We start from the raw sequence: 23,618 nt of genomic DNA, 5'->3' as shown, positions 1-23,618 counted from the left end.
TCAACATAGTTAAGATGGCCATATTACCCAAAGCAATATACAGATTTAATGCAATCCCCATGAAAATCCCAATGGCATTTTTTAAAGCAATAGAACAAAAATCATCAGATTTGTATGGAACCACAAAAGACCCCGAATAGCCAAAGCAATCCTAAGAAAAAAGAACAATACTGGAGGTATCACACTCCCTGACTTTAGCTTGTACTACAGGACAACAATAATCAAAACTGCATGGTATTGGTAGAAAAACAGACACACAGACAAATGGAACAGAATTGAGAATTAAGAAATAAACCCACATAAATATGGATAATTTTTGACAAAGAAGCAAAAAACATACAATGGAGAAAAGACAGCCTCTTCAATAAATGGTGCTGGGAGAATTGGATAGCCACGTGCAAACGAATGAAACTGGACTGCTATCTGTCACCACGTACCAAAATTAATTCAAAATGGATCAACAACCTAAGAATAAGACCTGACACAATAAACTGCATAGAAGAAAACATAGGTACTAAACTTATGGACCTTGGGTTCAAAGAGCATTTTATGAATTTCACTCCAAAGGCAAGGGAAGTAAAAGCTAAAATACATGAATGGGACTATATCAAACTTAAAAGCTTCTGCACAGCAAAAGAAACCATCGACAAAATAAAGAGGCAACCGACTGAAAGGGAGAAGATTTTTGCAAACAGTGCCTCTGAAAAGGGGCTAATATCCAAAACATACAAGGAACTTATACAACTCAACAACAAAAAAACAAACAACCCAACTGAAAAATGGGCAGAGGACCTGAAGAGATATTTCTCCAAAGAGGACATACAAATGCAAATAGACATATGCAAAAAAGCTCAACATCACTAATCATCAGAGAAATGCAAATAAAAACCACAATGAGATATCACTTCACCCCAGTCAGAATGGCTATCATCAACAACACAAATAGTAACAAGTGCTGGAGAGGCTGTGGAGAAAAAGGAACCCTCATACACTGTTGGTGGGAATGCAGATTGATGCAGCTGCAATGGAAGGCAGTGTGGAGATTCCTCAAAAAATTAAGAATATAATTACCATGCAACCCAGCAATCCCTCTCCTGGGTATCAACCCAAAAATTTTGAAAAAATTTATCCATAAAGACATGTGTGCTACAATGTTCACTGAAGCTTTATTTACGGTGGCCAAGAAATGGAAATAACCAAAATGTCCTTCGATAGATGAATGGGTAAGTTGGGGTATATACACACAACGGAATACTATTCGGCGGTAAGAAAAGAAGAAATAGTACCATTTGTGACAACATGGACAGATCTTGAGATTATAATGCTAAGTGAAATAAGTCAGACAGAAAAAGTAGAGAACCATATGATTTCACTGATACGTGGTATATAAAACTGAAAACAACAAAAGAACAAGACAAACAAATGAAGGAACAAAAACTCATAGACAATATTCTAGTGGTTACCAGAAGGTAAGGGGGCAGAGGGGCTCTAGAAGAGGGTAAATGGGGTCTAATATATGGTGATGGAAAGAGAACTGACTCTGGGTGGTGAACACACAATGTGAGATTTAAATAATGTATTACAGAATTGTACACCTGAAATCTATGAAACTTTACTAACAATTGTCACCCCAATAAACTTTAATTAAAAAAAAAAAAAGTATGCCACCCTCTACTGGGAAGCAATTAAAACCTTACCTCCAGGGATCTGACTGTAGCCTGCATCTCAGCCAGCTGCCGCACCTGAATTCTTTGGGCATTTTCTACCTGAGCACCCAAATACTCTTTTTCAGCTCTTAATTCTGCTACTTCAGCCTTTAAACCTTTTACTTTCTCACACAGCTGAACTTTTTCTTGAGCAAGCTGTTCTCTGGTGGGGTCAACGCTAAGCATCTGGTTATGTAGTTCTTCTTTATCTTCCTCCAGTCTTGCAATCTAGTAAGAATTTGAAAGAGCATACAACCTTAAATTATGGAATTTTCAGTCATGAACATGCTTTACAAGTCAGTAAACTAAAATTAAAAATTGCACAGTGTAAAGAAGAAAGCTCAGGTGGTGAAGTCCAGTACCAAGGAGGAAATAAGATGTCCCGTTCTTTCTGTACTCAGCAGGCCTGAAATGTGAGGGCAAGCGCCTGGTCCTGTTGTCCCTCTATCTCCCCATGGTGTCTAGCACAGGGTTTCACCAGGTGCCGAATAAAATTCAAAATTATAAATAATATGATAAAAATAATTGTTAAAAAAATGTCAAGTATTTTAAAAATCATCAGAACATTCTAGGTGTTTGTCTATGAAAGATCAATACGCTGATTGCTGCTAAGCTTTTTCTCATATGACAGTAATTCTTGGGCTATGTCTATGCTAACAAAATGATGTATTCCAAAGCAACCTGATTCACAAAAAAAAGCTGCTTATCCATAAAAAAAATAAAAAAATACCATATTTCCCTGAAAATAAGACCTAACCGCAAAATAAGCCCTAGCATGATTTTTCAGGATGTGCGTAATATAAGCCCTACCCCCAAAATAAATCCCAGTTAACATTTTCAGCCAGATGGACGCATTTAGTATGTCCATTGCAACACACGATGGATATATTAAATTATAAAATAATAATATTAACATATAATTAAATATAAATATTGACATTAATATTTAAAATAAATAATATAAATTATAATTAAGTATTTGTAAATACCCAAGCCTTTGGACGAGAGGTAAACGCCTCTGTAAACAGATGAACTCGAGACTTATCGCCGAATGACCAATTGGAGTACAGATACAACGTAGGAATAACGCGCACTTGATAACGAATGGACGTGGTTGTGTTGTGTCTAATATAAATCGTCATAATTCAATACATCATGTGTTGTAACGGACATACTTAATGCACTCATGTGAAATAAGAAAAGTTTTCTGAATTTCGATGCCTGCGATTTTTTGTTGTTTTTGTGTGCACCATCATTCTTAACCGCCATCATTTTTGTTGCCACTTCTGTCTCATAAGTCTTCAGTTAACACTTGATTTAATAGTACATTTAAAGGGAATGATATTTTGACCCCAGATGAGTGCTAAAAGAAAGAGCTATTCCATCAAGTACAAGAAAGGAATCATGGAGGACTCCCGGGGCAAGAATCTTATGGCTTTCTGCAAAGAGAAGTTGGATCTCCTGATGGTCCAAAAATGGCGAGCAGAGCACGATAACCTCAGTCAACAGGTGGACGAGGGAAATGCTAAGTGTGGATCAGGTCGGCAACCATTATTTCCTGAGCTGGAAGACATCATCTGTGAATGGACTGCTGACAGGAGAGCAAAGGCTTTGGTTGTGCGCAGGGCTGATATTCAAGCATTTGCCCTTGCAATGGCACCACAGTTAGAAATATCCCCAGAAGAATTCAAAGCATCACAACACTGGCTGGATGGCTTCCTTCAGCGATATGAACTGTCTCTAAGATCAACAACACTGTTCCAGCGGAAAGATATTGAAGTTATTTAACATGCACTTGCATTCAAGTCCTTTGTTGATGGCATCGACTTTTCTAAATACCAACTCTCCAACATGATTGCTATGGATGAAACTGCAGTTTTTATGGGCCAAGGATCTCAAACGACAATTGATCAGAGGGGTGCCTCATCAATCTACATTCCCTCCACTCGTTACGAAAGTGCATGAATTACCTGTATTTTGGCAATTCATCTGGATGGAAAGAAAACCCCACCTCTAATCACTAAGGGCAAGAAAGATAAGGTTGAATGTGTTTCAGGCATTTATGTTCTTGAAACCGAAAAAGCCTGGTGCACACAAGCAGTTATAAGTAAGTGGATCAATTTAATGCTGCCACTTGTTCTGTAAGGTGGTCAAAGAGGTCTGCTAGTCTGGGATTCAGCCAGCACTCGCCGCTAAAGATGAGAAGAACTTTTGCAGAGAATAGATCAAAAAAAAATTCCCAGGGAATGACTGCCTATCTCAGACTCTTGATATTGCAATAAACAAGCCATTCAAGGACCATTTGCACATGGAAAATCACTACTATGAAAAAAGAATGGAAAGAGAGATCAATGGAAACTTTGTGAAGCCTAGCCTGCAAGAGGTCGTGACTTGGGTGAAGAATTCCTGGGATAAAGTCACTGACAGCTGTGTTGCCAAAGCACTATGAGCAGGCTACATGGACAAGAAGTGCTCATTTAAGGAGAGCTCTATTGCTGGACATGAGAGATTGGGGCCAATGGTTCTGTAGGAAATGGAATCACAAGAAATTTAAGCTGGAATTCAAGGTTTGGAGAGTTATGACGATGTTCCAGAAAAAGATGACATGACTGTATTTGAATAAATGCAGATTTTTGTACATGAATAAATGAATGTAGATTGTTGTACATGAATAAATGCAGATTGTTGTACATGAAAAAAATAAGACATCCCCTGAAAATGTGTCTTTTGGAGCAAAATTAACATAAGACCTGGTTTTACTTTCGGGGAAATACAGTACAAATGTGACTGATGAGCATTTTCAAATGATAGCTGAGAGTTTATGAAAGCCCCAGATATAATGATGCCATAGTTCCTAATTGTCAGATTCAAAAAAGAACTGAAAATCATTACTACAAGGCATTGGAAATGTCACTAGGGAACTTGCAGAGCAGAAACACCAGTGGTTTTCCCAGGAGTTCACGCCAACCATCACTCCCAGATCCCCTGGGCCCCCCAATGCTGGGTTTCAAGCCGCTTCCCAACCTGAAGCACCGAGAGGGCTCTCACCTCTGGCACGAGGGTGCCAGGTAATCATGGTCAAACTCATTCTTTCCCTTTCCTGCTCTCCCAAACTATCTATCCCCCACTATCACCACCAAATCTTTGTTGTTAAAGCTTCCTTTTTCAGTCTCTTTTTATATTTGAGGTTTCTTCAGATGATTCAACTTTCTTTAAAGAAAAGCTTCAGCTGTTTTTAAAAAAAAGTTAGACACCACTGCTGTAAACACCACCACGGGTTGCGTGTAACCAGACTGAGTGAGCTCGGAAGGCTTACTCTTAAGACAAAATAATGCTCTGCAACCCAGGTAAAAGTGGCCCAAAAGACAACTGATTGCTCACGTGGCTATACACGAACCTAAGAAGTGTGAGACCCACCCCAGGGCAGAATGTGTTTTCTGCATCTGTGCAATGAGGTTAGACTGGAGGCCGCTGAAGATCCTTCTCCATGTTAACATGCAGTGATTCCAATTTGGTTCTGGACAAGCTGAACTAAAGATGTCAGTGGGGAATACAGGTAGAGCTATCCAGCAGACATTTTTTCCCCCCAGAAAAGAACGTTTTCTTGGAAACCACCTGTAGAATTCAGAGTCAAGCCCTCAAAAACCCAACTAATTAGTGTCTCTCTCCTATTTTCTCTCTCACCCTTTACATATAAAGATTACCCCTGGGGTTTGGTCCCTGACCACCTTTTTTTCCTCCATTTTCTCTTTCCTTCAGCTCGCTGTGTGACTTTGTGCAAGTCACTTTTTCACTTTGGCCTCAGTTAAAATGAAGGGCTTGGGCCGGAAATCTTGACGGTACCATTTAGCTTTGGCAGGACGTAACTCAAGCACAGTTTTAGTGTGCTGTGTTAGAGGTGTGGATCTCACCTAGGTCGGGAGTCAGTGCGTAACTCGGGTTCGGACGTTGCCTTTCCTGAGTTCTGTGCTGAGCTGAGTGTGCCATACACAAAACTGCATTTAGTAACAACAGTTTCTCCTACAGTCTTCATTTTACATATGTGGTCAGACAACTAATGTTCCTGTCCAGCATGTTTCCTGTATTATTGCTTGCTCTAGCAGTTTCGAGGGGCATCTTTCGTCTGACAGCTGAAGTGTAAAATGAAACTGTGGACGGAGACAGCTAACGGCAGAATCAGGATTAGATCCCACACTCACAACTCCTGAAGCAGAGCTCACTACCAAATCATTCCTACCCAAACTGGTGATCACTGCCTTCTAATTTCTCTATTTATTCAGTCATGCAACAAATATTTATGGAGTACTTACTATGTACCCAGCACTGTTCCGGGCAGTAAGGCTACATCAGCGAACCGAGCAGACAAGCAAACAAATGCAAAACCTCTGCTATCAAGCTTATATTCAATCGCTGCTGTGACACGGCTCTTGTCCCAGTCATCTGGGTATAGATCTTGGACACATCCTCACTCTTCTCTTTTCCTGCACTCTCACTCAGCGTCACACACCATCTTCCTTGATAGCCTCAACTGGTTGTGCTCTCAGTCCTTTGTTTGAATTTCTTTTTTATGACGTTTATCCAAATCTTCCTGTATTAAAGTTACCTCCAAGTTTATTTCATTCTCTTCGAGAATATAAGCTTACTTAAGAGAAAAGATGATGTATTAACCAATTTTACTTTTAAAAAGTTGTTGAAGTAAAGGAAACTGAACCGAAACAGATAAGGAACTAGGACTAATTAATTGTTGATCATCTTTTCAATGGATGGGAGGACCATTCTTAATTCCCCAGGGCACACTAAAGGAAAAGTAGTATATCTAATTGCTTCATCTGTCTTTGTTTTTATTAACTTTATGATGGAGCATAGAGAAATGGTTCAGAGTACAGGCTCTGCAATCAAATGGCCTACATTTTTTCTTTCAGAATTTTCTCTTGTTACTTCTTTTTTTATTATTAAACTTTTTTATTTTTAGATAGTGGTAGGTTCGCATGCAGCAGTTGAAAGGAATAATAGAGATCCTGTATACCTTTTACCCTATTTCCCCCACTGGTGACATCCGCCTCTTCTATTTTCTAGAAGACACTTTACACAATTGGTTTTCATTTTTTTAAAAATCAGTTGGTAGAATTCACCAGTGAAATCATTCTTTTTGAGAATTTTTAAATGAATTTAGTTTCCTCAATAGCTATACAGCTATTCAAACTACCTACTTTATATGGACCAAGTTATGGTTGTATGTGCCTATTTCATCTATGTTTGTCAAATTTAGCTCGAGTTCATCTCTAGGTAATAACCTAATAAGATTACCCTTTTGATGTCTGCAAGGTCTGTAGTAATGTTCTGTTTAATTCCTGATATAAGTGATTTGTGTCTTCTCTCTGTCATCCAAGCTAAAGGTTTGTCATTCATTAGTCTTTTCAAAAGAAACAGCTTTTTGTTTCACTGATGTTCTCTATTGTTTTGGTTTTCAATTTAATTGGTTTCTACTCTTATCTTTTTTATTTCCTTCCCTTTGCTTGCTTTGGGTTTATTTTGATCCTCTCTTTCTAGATTCTTAAGGTGGGAGCTAGATTATTCATTTGACAAACTTTTCTAATGAATGTATTTAGTGCTATGAATTTTTCTCTCAGCACTGCTTTAGCTGTGTCCCAAATATTTTAATATGTTGCATTTTCATTTTCAATCAGATCAATGTATTTTCTGAAACTGTTTTTTCACTGATATGTTTTTCATTGAAATTTCCTCTTTGACTCATGAATTATTTAAACTGTCATTTCACTTGAAGATTTCTCTGCTTCCTTTCCATTATTGATTTCTAGTTTGCTTACAGTGGTTGGAGAAATCACTGTGTATAATTTCAATTTTTGTAACTTTATTGAGGTTTATTTTATGGCTCAAGTTATGGTCTATCTGGGTATATGTTCAGTGGACACTCGAAGAATGTATTTAGGTACTCCTGTTGGGTGGAATGTTCTATAAATTTTGACTAGATTTCTGTTGGTTGATGGTTGTGTTGAGTTCTATGTCCTTCCTGATTTACCACCTGTTCTATCCATTGTTGAGATAGCAGTGTGAAGTCTCCAACAATTGTGAATTTGTCTATTTCTCCTTTTAGTTCTATCAATTTTTACTTCACATATTTTGCAGCTCTGTTTCATATATAACTAGTATGCATATGCCTCCCCAGTCGACTGACATTTTTTGTCATATAATGTTTACCTCTGGCATTTTTCTTTGCTCTGAAGTCTACTTCAACTGATGGTAATATACCCACTTGTGCTTCTTTTAATTAATGTTTGCATGATGTATCTTTTGCCATCCTTTTACTAACTACCTATATTGTTATATTTGAAGTTTCCTGGAAACAGCATATAGTTGGATCTTTTTTTAAAATCAACTCTGCAAATCTGTCTTTTAATTGGTATATTTAGACCGTTTGTATTTATTATGACTGTTAATATGTTAACAGCTTAAGTTTTTCTTCTTTTTTCCCTTTTTAAGTTTGTTTTCTATTTGTTTGTGTTTTTCTGCCTTCCTGGGTGTTATTTGAACATTTTTTAGGATTCCATTTTGATTTATTTATAATGCTCTGGCTATCTTATTGTATAGCTTTCTTACTTGTTGCTGTAGGTATTATATTATATATACATAATTTATCATGGTCTACTGGGTTCATTTTACCAGTTCAAATGATAGAGAAATTTTACCTCCCTTTACATCCCTTTGCCCTTGTTCATAATATAATTGTCTTAATGATTTTCTCTATACATATTTAAAACCAAATCAGGCAGTGTTATAATTTTTGCTCCAACCATCACACAAAATTTAGAAAACTAACTCAGGAAGTCTTTTGTATATACCCAGTTTTGCTTATCCTTCCTGATGCTGTGAGGTTCCTTTTGTATTGTTTTATTTCTGTTTAGAGAATTTCCCTTAGACATTCTTTTGGATAGGTCTACTGGCAACAGATTCTCTTAGTTTTCCTTATTCTAACAATGTCTTGATTCATCCTTCATTCCTGAAGGATATTTCTGCTGGATATAGAATTATGAGTTGACACTTCTTTTCCTTCAGCAGTTGATAATGCTGTGGCACATCCTTTTGGCCTCTGTGGTTTCTGATGAGAAATGTCTAGAAATTGTTTTCCTCTTATAAGTAAGGTACCATTTCTCTCTTGCTACTTTCAGCATTTTTTTCCTATAGTGTTTATAAGTTTGATGTCTCTTAGTGTGGATTTCTTTGGTTTTATCTCGTCTGATGTTCAGACAAGATTCAAGCTTCTTGAATCTGTCTGTATGTTTGTGTCTACCAAATTGGGGGAGTATTCAGCCTTTATATCTTTAAGTGTATTTTCAGCACTGCCCTCTTTCTTTTTTCCTTTCCATGACAAAATCTTAGATCTCTTGCCATATTTCCACAAGTGCCTAAGGCTATCCCTGTTTATTTCTTTTTTTAATCTATTTTCTGTAGTTTGTTCAGGTTGGGTAATTCTAATGTTCTATCTTCAAGTTCACTGATTCTTTCTTCTATCCCCTCCATTCTGCTGTTGAGGCCATCAACTGAGGTGTTTGTTTGTGTTGGGGGGGGGGCAGTCATCGTATTTTTCAGCTCTAAAATTTCCATTTGGTTCTTCTTCATATTTCTTACTTCTTGGCTGAGATACTCTATTTTTTTCATTTGTTTCAAGCATGTTTTTAATTGTACATTAAAGCATTTTTAATATGACTGAGTTAAAATATTTGTTAGATAATTCTGTCATCTCAGTGTTAGCATCTATTGATTTAGTTTGAGATCTTCTAGGTTCTCAGTATGACATGGAATTTCTGATTGTAATTTGGACTTCTTGGGTATTATATTAGGACTGATTCTTATTTAAAGTTTCTGTTTTAGCTGGCTAAAGTTTCTGTTTCCTCTGGTAGAGGAAAGGTGGTGTTGCTGCCTCATTATTGCCAGATGGAGTAGTCCAGATTCCCCACTCCACCTCTATGACATCTGCAGTGGAAGAGACTCCTCATGAAACCCATGTTAGGTGGAAGTGGGAGTTCTAGCTCCCCACTAAGCCCACTGATGTCTCCCTAGATGGCAGGAGTAAAGATGACTTGTTACTGTTCCCCATATGCCCTCCACTGACACCTTCGTGTCAAGTGTGATCACCACTGACACTACAGAGCAGCGGTGAAAAGTCCTGATTCCACACTAGGCCTTCTCTGACATGACCCAGGCAGGGAGGAGGCAGGGCACCTCATTACTGCTAGTTGAGGGTGGAAACCTAGGCTCCCTATATCATCTCCAATGCCACCATGGCAGGTGGGTGGGAGACATGTTATTGCCAAGTGGGTACGAAGTCCTGGCTCCCTACCTGGCCTTATCTGCTATCATCTTGGTTGGGGGTTAGTGTTCCTCATTGTAGCCTGGGGAAAGTGGAAGTTCAGGTGCTCCACTGGCGTTTGTTAGTATGGGTGATCATGGGTCCAGTTTTGTTACAGTATTTGGCTGAAGCAGAATTGTTATTATCTAAATTAACTAGGCTACTAGGCTGTTCTTTTCCTAGTACTTTGCCTAGAGGGAACAGGCTTGTGTTGGGTTTTTTTATCATCTGTGCCAAACTGCTGGTTTCTTCAGCATCGTCTTTAATATATGAGACAAAATGAAAACCCACAGAACATACCACAGTCAGTCCCTGGATCCCAAAGTCCTTAGATAGTATGCCTTTTTCTCCATTTTCCAGCATTCTTATGTTTGTTTTATATATAATGTCCACGGATTTTTGTTTTACTTACCAGGAGGAACAGTGAGAAGCACATCTACTTCATCTTCCTGGAAGCAAAGTCTTCATATTGGCTTTTAAAATTCTTTATCACTAGTATTAAAGTAATTGAACCTGTGTGCCTTGGTGTAGTTTTCTTCATGTTTTCTGTGCATGTGGTTCATTGAGCTTCGTGGATGTGTGGGTTTATAGTTCTCATGAAATATGAAAAATCTGACCATTATTTCTTCAGTATTTTTTTCTGTTCTTCCTTTCTCCTTTTAGAATTTCAATTATCTAATGTTGTCCTCACTATGTGCTACAATCATTTATTTATTCTACTTTTACTCTCTGTATTTCATCTTGGATAGTTTCTATATCTTTTGTTTATCTTTTCTTCCAGTGTCTAACCCACTTCTAGAGTATTGTCCATTTTGATTGTATTTTTCATCACTAGGGTCTTTTCTTACAAATATTTTCCATGTCTCTCATCATGTTCAAGGTTTCCCTTAACTTTCAAGCATATATTAATGACTTTGTCTACTGATAATTTCTAGGTCTGTTCCTATTGATCTTTTTCTTTATTATGAAATATATTTTCCTTTTCTTTGTATGCCCATTTAAAAAATAATAATCTTTAAATTATAGAGTAGTTTTAGGCTCGTAGCAAAATTCAGGAGAAAGTAGAGTTCAATACGTCCCTGCCCCGATACACATAGCCTCCCCCCCCACTATCATCTCACACCAGAGTGGTACATTTGTTACAACTGATGAACCTGCACTGACAAATCATTATCACCCATAGTCCACAGTTTACATTAAGGTGCACACTTGGTGTACATTCTATGGATTTTGACAATGTAGAAAGGCATGTATCATCAACCATTACAGTATCACACCAAATAGCTTTATCACCATAAAAATCCTCTGTACTCCATCTCTCAATCCCTTCCTCTCCCCTAACCTTTGGGCAACCACTGATCATTTTAATGATCCAGTTTTGCCTTTCCTACAACATCATATAGTTGGAATCCTGCAATTTGTAGCCTTTTCAGATTGCCTTCTTTTACTTAATAATATGCACGTAAGGTTCTTCCACATATTCTCATGGTTTGATAGCTCACTTCTTTTTAGCACTGAATGATATCACATTCTCTGGATGCACCACAGTTTATTTATTCACCTATGGAAAAGTATCTTGGTTGCTTCCAAGTTTTGGCAATTAGGAATAAAGCTGCTAGAAACGTCTGTGTGCAGGCTGTTGGGTAAATACCAAGGAGTGAAATTACTGGTTTGTATGGTAAGACTATGAGTAGTTTAATAAAAAACTGTCTTCTAAAGTTGCTGTACCATTTTGCATTCCCACCAGCAATGGTGGGAAGTCCTGTTGCGCCACATCCTCACCAGAGTTTGGTATTGTCAGTGTTTTGAATTTAGGCCATTCGGATATGTGTGTTATCTCACTGTTGTTTGAATTTGCAATTCCTTAATTACATATGATGTTGAGCATCTTTGCTTATTTGCCATCTGTATATCTTCTTAGGTGAAGTGTCTATTAAGGTCTTTAAGGTCTTTGTCCCATTTTTAAATCAGTTTGTTAGTTTTCATAGTTCTTTGTATACTTTGGATAATAAGTCTTTTATCAGATATCTCTTTCAAATATTTTCTCCCAGTCTATAGCTTCTCTTCTCACTCTTGACAGTGTCAGTCACAGAGCAAAAGTTCTTAACTTTAATGAAGTCTAACTTATCAATTATTTCTTTCACGTATCATGTCTTTGATATTGTATCTAAAATATCATCACCAAACCCAAGGTCGTCTAGATTTTCCCCTATGTTATCTTCTAGGAGTTGGGTTTATATTTTACATTTAGGTTTATGATCTATTTTGAGTTAATTTTTGTGAAGGGTCCAGATCCATTTTTTGCATGTGCATGTACAGTTGTTTTAGCACTAATTGTTGGAAAGACTATTTTTCTCCATTCTGCCTTTTCTCCTTTGTCAAAGATCAATTGACTATGTTTGTGTAGGTCTATTTCAAGACTCTGTGGTCTACTCTGTTGATCTATTTGTATATTATTTTGTCAATACCACACTGTCTTGATTATCAGCTTTATAGTAAGTCCTGAAGTCAGACAGTATCAATCCTCTGACTTTCTTTTTCTTGAATACTGTATTGGCTACTCTGGGTCTTTTGCCTCTCTACATAAACATTAGAATCAGTTTGTCGATATCCACAGAATACTTACTGAGGTTTTGACTGAGATTATACTGAATCTATAAGTCAAGTTGGGAAAAACAGACATCTTGATAACACTGAGTCTTCCTATCCATGAACATGGAATATCACTCCATTTATTTAGTTCTTCTTTGATTTCATTCATGAGAGTTTTGTAGTTCTCTTCATATAGATCTTGTCTATTTTTAAAAATATCTGCTGTATCTATTATGATAATTCGTATGATTAATGCTCTCAGGTACTAGTAGTAATAATACCATTTTTTGAGCATTTACTACGTGTCAGGTACTATAGTAAACATTTTGCACATGAAGTTTAAAGTTCTCAGATCTTAGCTTTTAAAATCAAGTTTATTTACCTATTTATATTCCTACCATTCTAGGTTTCTTCCTTTTCCCTATATGTACTAGAATTGTTCTTCCTAATTTAATGATGGAATACAAAAACATTTTCACTTATTTACATTACGAAGGTAGCACTTAATTTACTCACATATTTAAAGTTCATATTTTAATCTACTTTTGGAAGAAACCGTCTCCTTTCCTTTACTCAGTGTCTTAAAAAGAATTCTACTCAGACTGAACAAGAGAATAGGGATAATAATACATGCCTTTTTCAGGTCCCGAGAGTTACCTTGGTCATGAGGGTAGTAATAGATACCTGTGACTAATAAAAAAGCCAAAGCAGAGAGCACCCGAAAGTAGAGCAGTCAGAATGCTGGGAGTGTGATGAAGGTGGAGGACACAGGCACTGCAACCAGAGATGCCCTTGAACTATTTAGAATATCTAAATACAGGCCTAACACTGGAAACTCTAGTATGCTAAAGTAAAAGACAGGATCATATGCTCAAGAAATCTGAAAGCATAGAATTTTAAATGATAACAATGGCTAGTATTTATGGAATGCTTACTATTGTGCTAGGTACTTGTCTACACACTTTACACATATTAATTTATTAAATCCTCACAACTCCATGGGATAGGTACCATTGTTAACACCATTGTACAGATGAGGAACTGACGCACACAAAAGTCAAGTCAGTTCCCAATGTCCCACTAAATGAACATTCAAAACATTTAAAATTTTACATGTTAAAAGGTTTATTAGTTTTGAGATACTCATATTCTAAACTGCATTCACACAGAAAATTTTAATTAGTACAATTTCACAAATCCCTTATAAAAGGTTGCCAAAAGCAATCACAGAGAATCCGTACTGTGAGCTAATTTTAATTTTAATTTGGGACTTTTGTCTATTGTGATGTGGTTTAAAGTAATCTAAGAAGGTAGCAAGTTAGAACATTTGGAATACTTTAGATAAAGGAGCCATCTGGGTCTAAAGTAGCACTTCGGATAGAACTTCAGAACCTACCAGGATAAAAATGAAGTGTTTTGAGAGGTTTTACAATGTCTATTGACATATACGTCAGGATAAGGACCAAAGTAGGAGCACAATATCAGTTTTGTGCTACCAGTGCTTTAAGAAAAAAATACCGTGTGATAACAGGGAAACAGGGAAGTTCTCTTTTTTGCCATAGGAACTCTGGCTTCTCACCTGATCCATAAAAGCCAAGACAGGACTCAGTCAGTTTGGAGAATATGATGGAATAATCTCAGGGATGTCACTATGTGCTATCATTCTTACAGTTTTTCATATGATGTAGTGTTTACTACCCCTCTCTTTTAATGCCCACTGAATTAGTCGTTTCTTTCACTCATTCAGTCCATCAGTATAATCACCTAAATGCTCTGTATTGCAGAATAATATAAAATTAGAGTCCTAATAACATAATGAAAACACAATAGTACCACTTTTTAATAACGACTATATAGGCGACTTCCAAACTTCATCTGTAAGAAGTTCCAGACTTAATATGTACTTACAACAAAAAGCACTGATTGAAAAATCATGACATTATCTTTTTTGTAAGGTAAAGCTATCTTTTTTAATGCATTCTTTTTAATTCAGAATATCATGAGGGAGATACAAATTCCTGGAGTGCTTTACAGGAAAACAGTAACACAATCTTCCTAAAGTATTCCCCTCAGAACCAACACACTAAAGGATATCCAGTTACTTATTTTATCTGTAGAAATGAAAATGCACAAGTATTGTATGAGTTAATTAATGAAAGAAAATCCAATTATTTTAGTACATTGAATTATTTTTACCAGTTTAAATTGTAAGATTTGAGTATGGCAAGAGTAGGTTTTGCTTTGAAGTTTTACTGCTGTTTCATGATCCACAATCATCTCACTAGGTTTTACTACTATTGTTTATAGAAACTGGAGTATAACGATAAGTGATGGAATGAAAGCAAGTACCCAATTATGCACTAATTAATATTGCTCCTGCATAATCAATTGGGAAGTAGAAAGAAAAGAACTTTGGTCTTTTCATAAAGTCTTACTTTTCTAGCCTCTACTAATTATGGCTTCTTAACTAGCTGTTTATCATCAGATTTCTAAGAATGTCATAATTCACTGATCCATTAAAATTTTTAGTGACTATCATTTTGTCTTTCTTGGGTAAAAAGTAGATTAGTCATCAGATTTCAGATACGGTTTCATTCTTTAAAACAACAATAAAATTAAAAAACTGGAGAATACAGATAATCATTACCAGGTAAACTAAATCTAAACTAATCATCTTTAGATTTTAAAAGCAAAGTATAAAATAAAGCACTACTACCTTAACCTCAGTTATACTAAATCTACATTTTAGACTGGAAATCTTTATTATTCCTATTTTCCACAAGAAAATTTTTATATGCAGTTCCTTTAAGTGTCATAATTACAGATTCAAACCCTTTCATCATCACTCATAGTATGTATGGCTCAATTAATCTCTTGACAAAATTATGGTTGTGGGATGGCTTCTAATTGGCATGGCAATTTCAAATCATGGGTAATTTCAAACTTACAACTCTGCACTGGGAGTTGGGGTGCCTGAGTTCTGCTGTTAACTTGGCTGCTGAATTTCTTTGAGACTTAGAGCAATGCACTTATCTTGTGCTTCAGTGTCTTCATTTAAAATGGAGACACTACTATAAGAGAAGTGAGATCATATGTGAATAAAGCATTTAAAGCTGTAAAGAATTTTTTAAATGCAAAAGACTAGTATAAATATTTATAGTTTTCTGGTACTGTATTATTAATGAACTCAAATGATCCAAAACAAAGTTCATACAACTTCTTACATATCAAACAATCATGGAACAGTTTGTTCACTTCTAAGAATAAATAATTTGATCCAATTAGTTACTGGCAAAGGGAAGTGAGTATATTTTAACTCTTGATTCCAAATAAAGACAATGCAATAAATGTATAATGCAGATGTGTTTGTACATAACATGTTTCACTTAACTACAGACAAACATATTTTTACAAATTCAACTAGCATTAGATTTCTTATTTGAATACAGCAGGATAAAATTGGCATTTCTCTTTCCATCCTGAAAAATCATCTAAGAGCAACATAAAGAATGAGCAACACAAACCCCATTTTGGGGAATATTAGGAGACAAACCACAAAATGAGTTGAGAGGCTGCCACCAGCAGGAGAGACAGAGCAGGGGTGCACACCACAGGAAGCAGAGAGGACGCCGCAGTTGCACACGTCACAGAACAAAGTACACACCTTGAAGGAGAAGGGCACACCCTAAGGTATAAACCTCTTGTTTATATAGGGAAACAAGGTGCATGGGTGACAGAGTCCCAAGGAGGAGAGGGGGACAGTGCTAAATAAGGAATCATACGGATAAACTATACAAGTATTTGCAAAGAGAAGTCTTTCTGTGTGGCCATGGGAGAAAAGAGACTGACTATTGCCACTGATTGGGGCAAAAGAAAGGAGGAAAAGAACAGAAAAATCTAATAGTTAAAAAAGAACATTCACAAGAAAAATGTTGCTAGACAGCAGATGAAAATCATGACAAATAATTCACATTAAAAAAAAAAACTATGCAATCAACTCTTACTTGGGATTTACAAAAAATATAATCATAAAATTTTATTGACTAGAAAAGGATAACAACTAAACTAGCAAAATCAATCACTCACCTCTGATTTATATTTTATTTTTTCTTCTTCTAACATATGTGCAAATTCTTCTTTCTGGTGTTCAAATTCTGATTTGAGAAATATATGTTCATAGCGAAGCTTATTATATTCAGCTCTATACTTTTCAACTTCCTAAATTATAAGGAGACAGCAATTTATCACAAATTTATAAATGAAATTTGTATTCACTCCAAAAATCACTTTTGCAAATATAAATAATTTTAAGTTACATTATATTCAGAGCAATTCTAAAAGTAAAACACAAGCTTAACAGAAGTATGAATAAACCTTGGAAAAGTTCTCATAACAAATATCCTACACACAAAATTAGTACATTCCTGAGAAATTACCAATAAAGCCAATTACCATTCAATCAACCTTATTTCCTCACTGATTCTCATAATAAAAATGTTGACAAGGTCAAAAGTTTTGACCTCTGGACTTAAAAAATAATATTTAAGAATGTAGCACACCTTTCAAAATACAGATTAAAAATTAATTTTATGATAAAATAAAAAATACCCCCCTAAAATTCAGACAGGATGAATTCAAAGTAGATAAAGGATATTCCCTGGCATACTCCAAGTCTGCTTCTCCACACAACGAAAGTTGCTGGGCATTCTGAATCTCAGTAAGAACTTAGACAAAAGAGCAGAAAAATGGAGGACACTCTATTTCAACATATATCAGAAAATGAAGTAGCAAGGAAGACTCCTAAAATACTCAGGAACCTGTAAACCTTCAGCTGACATATTTCTCTTCTAAGCCAGTTTACAAACAAAGAAAATGGGTTTTTTTATTTTATTAGAGACATACTTTGTTTTGATATTTCAAAAAATGCTTTTACTTCACTTGATCGCCTACCTTACTTAGGTCTAAGTGATTTTGTTTACATCCCCAAATTAAATCTACTCCCAAATCATAATGCTTTGGTTATCCATCAGAGGGATATTCAAAAGATGACCTGACCACACCAGTAAGCCATTTATAAAACAAGATCCACAACTATTTTGTGTCAAGGCAGCATCACCAGACTATAGCTTTCCAGAGGGGTCCATTTTGAAGTAACCAATACTTATTTGTACGTATGGTCAAGGCCCAGAATATTTGTTAAATAATACACATAAAATGCCTAATATAGTACCTAATATACTTCATGTCTGTCATCTTTTCCTGTCCCCTTTTTTAAACATTTAGTCATATTATACCAAGATTTCATATGAGGAAACTGCTCACAATCTGAAGGAAAAAACTGTAACAGATTTTTACTTTTCTGAGGTTGCATGAAATTCATTCTTTTGTTCAACAAATACTGAGCACCTATTGTATGCTAGGAACTGTTCTAGGAACTTGGAATATAACAGTGAACAAAACAGATAAGGCTTCTCCTCTCATGCAACTTATATTCCTAGAGATGGTAAAAGAGATTATAAAAAATAAGCACAATATATATTAAATAGCATATCAGAAGTTAGGAAGTACTAGAGAAAAATAAAAAGCAAAGCAGGCTAAATGGGGATCCAAAGGTCTAATCTAAGGAGAGATGGAAAAGGCAGGTTGCAATATTAATGGGGGCAGGGGTTGGACTAAGTACGCCTCGTTGAGGTGACATTTCAGCAAACACTTAAAAGAAATAAAGAAGTTGGCCAAGATGTATCTGGAGAAGCAACATATCAAGGCAAAAGCAACAGCTAGAGCAGACTCCTGAACTACAGCATTTCTGAGGTGCCAAAGAAACATCAAGGAGGCCAGTGTGGCTGGAGAAAAGGAAGTCAGAGGGATCCTGCAGTCTGATGCTGGGCAGACTCAAAGGCCACTACCGCCTGAGTAAGACGGGGAGCTATTGCAGGGCTTTGGGGAGGGGAACGATGCTTTTCATCAAGCTTTCCACGTGAAGATAAATGCACAGTTCATTCTGCATAAATTACTTACTTCATCCAGATTCCTAAAACGCTCTCTCATTGGAGTTTCTAATTCTTGTTGTATTTGGGCTTTCAATAATTCCAACTTTTGTGGAGTTAATACCTAATATGTAGAGAAACACAAACAATTCTAAATATTTAATCACAAATATTAAAACAAGAATTTGCAAAATTTCAAAGCCTTTCTATTTATGAAATGAAATGTAATTCATAGAAATTTCACAATATACCAAAGTTAACAGTAATCATTATATACATAGAACCATCTTTTGAAACAATACTTTAAGAATATCGATTTTAGGCTCTCTTCAGAAATGACAAAAATTCCATTAACATGAGGTAAAGACAGTCACTAATTATTGTTACTGTTAGGAATAACTACATTGGCAGCTAAGTATCATGTTGGATACAATGGCTATTAGCCTATTACCTAAGGCAAGCAAAATAAAGGGGTAATAATTTGGTATACCACGAAGAATTCAAAGACTTATTTTCAGTCAGAAAAAGCTGATAATTACTCTGATCACCAAAACTAATTTAGGCTCCTTCCTGTTACACTATCTTATAAAACACATCTTTCAAGGAGTAATTAACTATTTTAGTAAGCTGAAGGGCACAGTCTTTATTTACCAAAGTGTTCCCAACACCTCGAACTACTGCCTGACACATAGGAACCACTCATTTATTATTTCTAGAATGAACAAATGCTGGTTGCAAGAAATCCGAGTTTGTATTAATATTAATTTCTAAACACTAAGAAAAAGGTTTAATTCATTCATTTATTCATCTATACTCTAAATATTCCAAACATTTTGCTGAATCAATGCCTACTATATATAAAGCATCGTGCAACATACCGTTATTGGCATAACACACTGTTCTTAATACCTTACATGCATTAACTTCTTTAATCCCTGCAACAATCCACAATGTAGCTACATTATCATCCCCTTCGTAAAGAAATTGAAGCATAAAAAGTCTGACTTTCTAAAGATTACAAAATTTCACAGGAAGCATATCTTTCCCCATAAGAAGCTCAAACGCTCACGTGAAAAAGAACTTATACTTACAAATAACTTAAAAAATGGGAAATATAGGCTTACCAGACAGCTAAAGACAAATAGAAAAGATATTTAGGATAGAAAGAATGGCACATCAAAGGAATGAGCAAACTAAAACTTAGGTAGAACCCAAAACCAAATAATGGATAAAATTTTAAATTCCCTGGAGAAAAATGATGCTTAAAAGTGAGCTAAAGGGCCACACTAAGCAAATAGAAGAAATTTAGAATCTGGGGTCCCTGTGCATTAATGCTGGTAGCAATCTGTAGATACTGTAACAACCAAATGCCAACTAGGAGAGCTGCACCCTGGCTGGGAACAAATGGGAAAGAGGTGGGTGCCACAAAGTGGAAGGTTCTGGTATACCAGGTTCAAACTCTTATAACTGACTCAGTATTCAATAGTATTTACTTTTTTAAAAGTTTTTTACTTAAAATGAATAAATATATTTGCATAAAGAAAACAATTCAAACAAAATAAAATACTAAAAAACTAAATCCTCTTCTCACTTACGTCATCCACTTTCCCTCTCAGAGCTACAACTGTTAATTTCCTATGCTTCTTCTTAACACAACCTATAGATACATAAGCATATATACATATCACTTTTAATTTTTACATAAAGAAAAGCATACTATACACATTTCTTTGTACCTTGCTCATTCATTGAGGGTTTTTAAGCTTAAAAATGGCACTACCATATATATTGTAGGAAGAAGCAAGATGGATCAAAAGCTTTGCTGGGAGAGAACTGGTGGCTGTGGAAGGAAAGGCAGTGAATGAATGGGGCTAGAGAAACGAGACAGAAAGCTCTTGGTAAAATCTGGTTTATGATGTTAAGAGTCTGGATGATGGATAGCATCAAGAGTCCAAACTGAGGAGAGGTGGTAATTAAAAGGAAAAGATCAATAGGCAAAACTTATTTGGGTCCTGTTTCAAACAAACCAACTTTAAAAATAAGCAACCAAAACTGAGGTAAATCTGAACAAAGATACACTATTAAGAAATAATATTCCTTAAGTACATTTAGGTATGATAATGCTATTGTGATAATGCTTTTAAGTAGGGATTGCCTTGTACATAATAGAGACAAATGTTACCAAACAGAAAGAGTTCATCCACCCAGTGCTAGCAGAGCCAAACACTAAACACCAAGAATTGCAGTGGAGAAAGACTGGCTATTTTATTATGAATGGCACCGCCCAGAACAGGAAGCTAATGATCAAAGGCCCGAATGCCTTGATGGTTTCCAGACAAGGGGCTTTACAGAGCAAACATCACAAGTCACCATGAGTAGGGGTTTTGAGTCATGGTGATTGCTGATTGCTCAAGAGTGAGGTAAAGGCAGTAAATCATTGTTTGAGGTCTTGAGGTCGGCTTTGGTGTCCCTCAGTCTGGTTTCCTGAGGATGTGACCAGGGGTCATTCTGCTTTAGGGCTCAGGAACTGAAACACACCTCAGGCCATGATGTTATCTTTAGCTTAACAGAAACCCATACCTGTGACTCTTAGTCAAGGCCTGGCCATGGTTTCTGGCTGCCTCAGGGGGTTAATGACTGCTAAGGGAAAGGGCTAAGGCACTGAATAGAAAATATGTGTTAAATCAAATTATATATTGAATCAGGATCCTTGGTTTCAGTTGGTCATTCACTTTGTGGGCTGAAAATGTCTTAACAATGCACGTTACTAGGTTATCTTATGTGCAGGGGTAGAAACTATACATCCTGTGACTCTTACTCATTGTATGCTATTATCATGTATGCTCTCTTGGCTACTTACACCACCCCCCCCCAGTCTAATAGGCCCCAGGCTAAGCAATTTCTATGATGGTTAATAGGGTGCTACATGACTTCCTTCTTGTGGCTGCTAATCCAAAGTAGCATACAACCCCATTTTAAAGAAATTAATGATATTTTCTGTGTGGGGGGGGGGGTGTCTTAATTCCTCGGCTTCATATATAATCAAATACTTAGGGTTGAAAGATGATTTGCTTCAAAATGATCCAGAGGGGTTGAGGGAGAGCTAGGGGTGGGATTGGGTGTATGTGGGATGTGGGGTGGGGGAAGAGTTTAGAAGATAAAGCAAGACTGCCTCACAGATGGTAATTATCGATGCTGGCTGATGAGTATGGGGGATGCACCACACCACATAAACTCTATCGTAAATTATCACTTAATGTCTTCAATAGGTTCTCGGAAACTGTGACTTCAAGCTAAACAACTTATAACAAAACCAATTTCACCACAGGCTAATTGATATAAACAAAAGTTAAGTTCCTATGGCATATTTCTGGTCACAAAAATATCATCAAACTTCTAAACAAAAACCCAAAACACGTCTAATATTAAACACTGAAATAAATGTGAGCTATACATATATTTCAGAAAGATGTATAAACACAAGTAAGATAATGATTTCCCAACCCACTTATTCCAGTTCAGGGTTGCAGATGACTGAAGCTTCTCCCAGCAGCTCAGGGAGCAAGGTAGAAACCCACCCTGGACAGGACGCTCTTCCATTGCAGGGCACACTCACACACACACCCACGCTCACTCAGACTGAGACCATTTAGACACACCAATTAACCTCACAGGTACATACATCTTGGGATGCGGGAGGAAATCAGAGTACTCAGAGAAAACCCACACAGACATGGGGAGAAGCTTCAAACTCCACGCAAACAATGGCTCCAACCAAGAATTGACTATTTTTCTCATCAACGTTAGAATGAAATGACATTATGAAATGGCATTATTCAAAGATCTTTTGTACTTCAGATTTCCATAATCAAAAGTTAACTTAAAATAAAAGTGCTTCCACTTCCAAGATATGGAATAATAGAGACTAGATTTACTCTTTTGCCTGAAACAAATAAAAGAATGGATAAAATCAAACAACAGTTTTCAAGACACTGGACATAATGACATGAAAAAGATGTTTGAAAGACAGAAAACAAAGAAAGTGAGCTTGAGAAAGCTTCCAATGTCTCATGGACTCCCTGACATGAGGAAAGTCCAGCATGGAACTGAGAATCCAGGAAGACTAGTGTGGCTAGAGTCACAAGACAGGGTAATATGAGGAGTGTGGCACAGAAAGAAAATTATGAAGATCTGCGAAAGATCCCTCTTGATTCATTTAGTAGAGTATTGACCATCTTCTCATGCATGTAAGGAAAATACCTAAGGCCAGGAAAAGAACTACCTGAAAGGATTAGAGGCATGACTACCCAGAGTTATACACAATTAAGAACATTTCACTGTCCCAAAAGCCAGACTGTAAAACCTCATTTCACAGAGAAATTGGTAGAGTACTCAGAAGGGTCCCAGCAGTGGGAAATAATTAGCACTACACTAAATACTAATCTGCTCCCATTTAGCAAGACCCAAGGAGAATATTTATCAGAACACAAAATATCTAGCACTCAGAAAAGTAAAATTTACAATGTCTGGCATCCAATAAAAACTTACCAGGCATGAAACGAGCAGGAAAATACTACCCACAAAAATAGGAAAAGAAAATCAACCAACCAAAACCAACCCAGAAAATGTTGGAATTAGCAGACATTGAGCTAGTTATTATAACTGAATTCTATATGCTTAAAAAGCTAGATAAAAGAATAAACATGTTAAGATAAGGAAGATATGAAAAAGAACAAAACTAGACTTGAAGATAAAAACAACAACTTCTGGGATGAAAAATACACTGTATAGACTTAATGGCAGATTAGACACTGCAGGAAAAAAGATCAACAAACTTGAAGACATGGCAACAGAAACTATCCAAAATGAAACAAAGAGACAAAAAAGATTCAAAATAAACAGAATATCAGTGGGCTATGGGAGAACTTTAATTGGCCTAACAGTGGAATCCCCAAAGGAGATGAA

The 23,618-nt window shown here is 36.3% G+C and overlaps 1 protein-coding gene across 3 annotated transcripts in view; it reads right to left on the bottom strand.

The window, feature by feature from the left end:
• Window positions 1-23,618, bottom strand: part of CEP83 (centrosomal protein 83) — a 186,608-nt gene that overhangs the window by 45,944 nt on the left and 117,046 nt on the right. For 2 of the 3 annotated variants that reach the window (XM_074325264.1, XM_019710315.2), the window contains 3 exons: window positions 18,685-18,777; window positions 16,753-16,884; window positions 1,698-1,934 (listed from right to left, as the gene is read on the bottom strand). In XM_074325264.1, coding sequence (XP_074181365.1) covers window positions 1,698-1,934; window positions 16,753-16,884; window positions 18,685-18,777 — 462 coding nt within the window. The remainder of the gene's footprint in view (window positions 1-1,697; window positions 1,935-16,752; window positions 16,885-18,684; window positions 18,778-23,618) is intronic. The other variant, XM_074325265.1, reaches the window with a different exon arrangement.

Source organism: Rhinolophus sinicus, linkage group LG02 (genome assembly GCF_036562045.2).
Source record: "Rhinolophus sinicus isolate RSC01 linkage group LG02, ASM3656204v1, whole genome shotgun sequence".
Lineage (NCBI taxonomy): Eukaryota > Metazoa > Chordata > Mammalia > Chiroptera > Rhinolophidae > Rhinolophus > Rhinolophus sinicus.
Note: the sequence above shows the minus strand (reverse complement) of the source record. Positions and strands in the feature narration are given on the sequence as shown.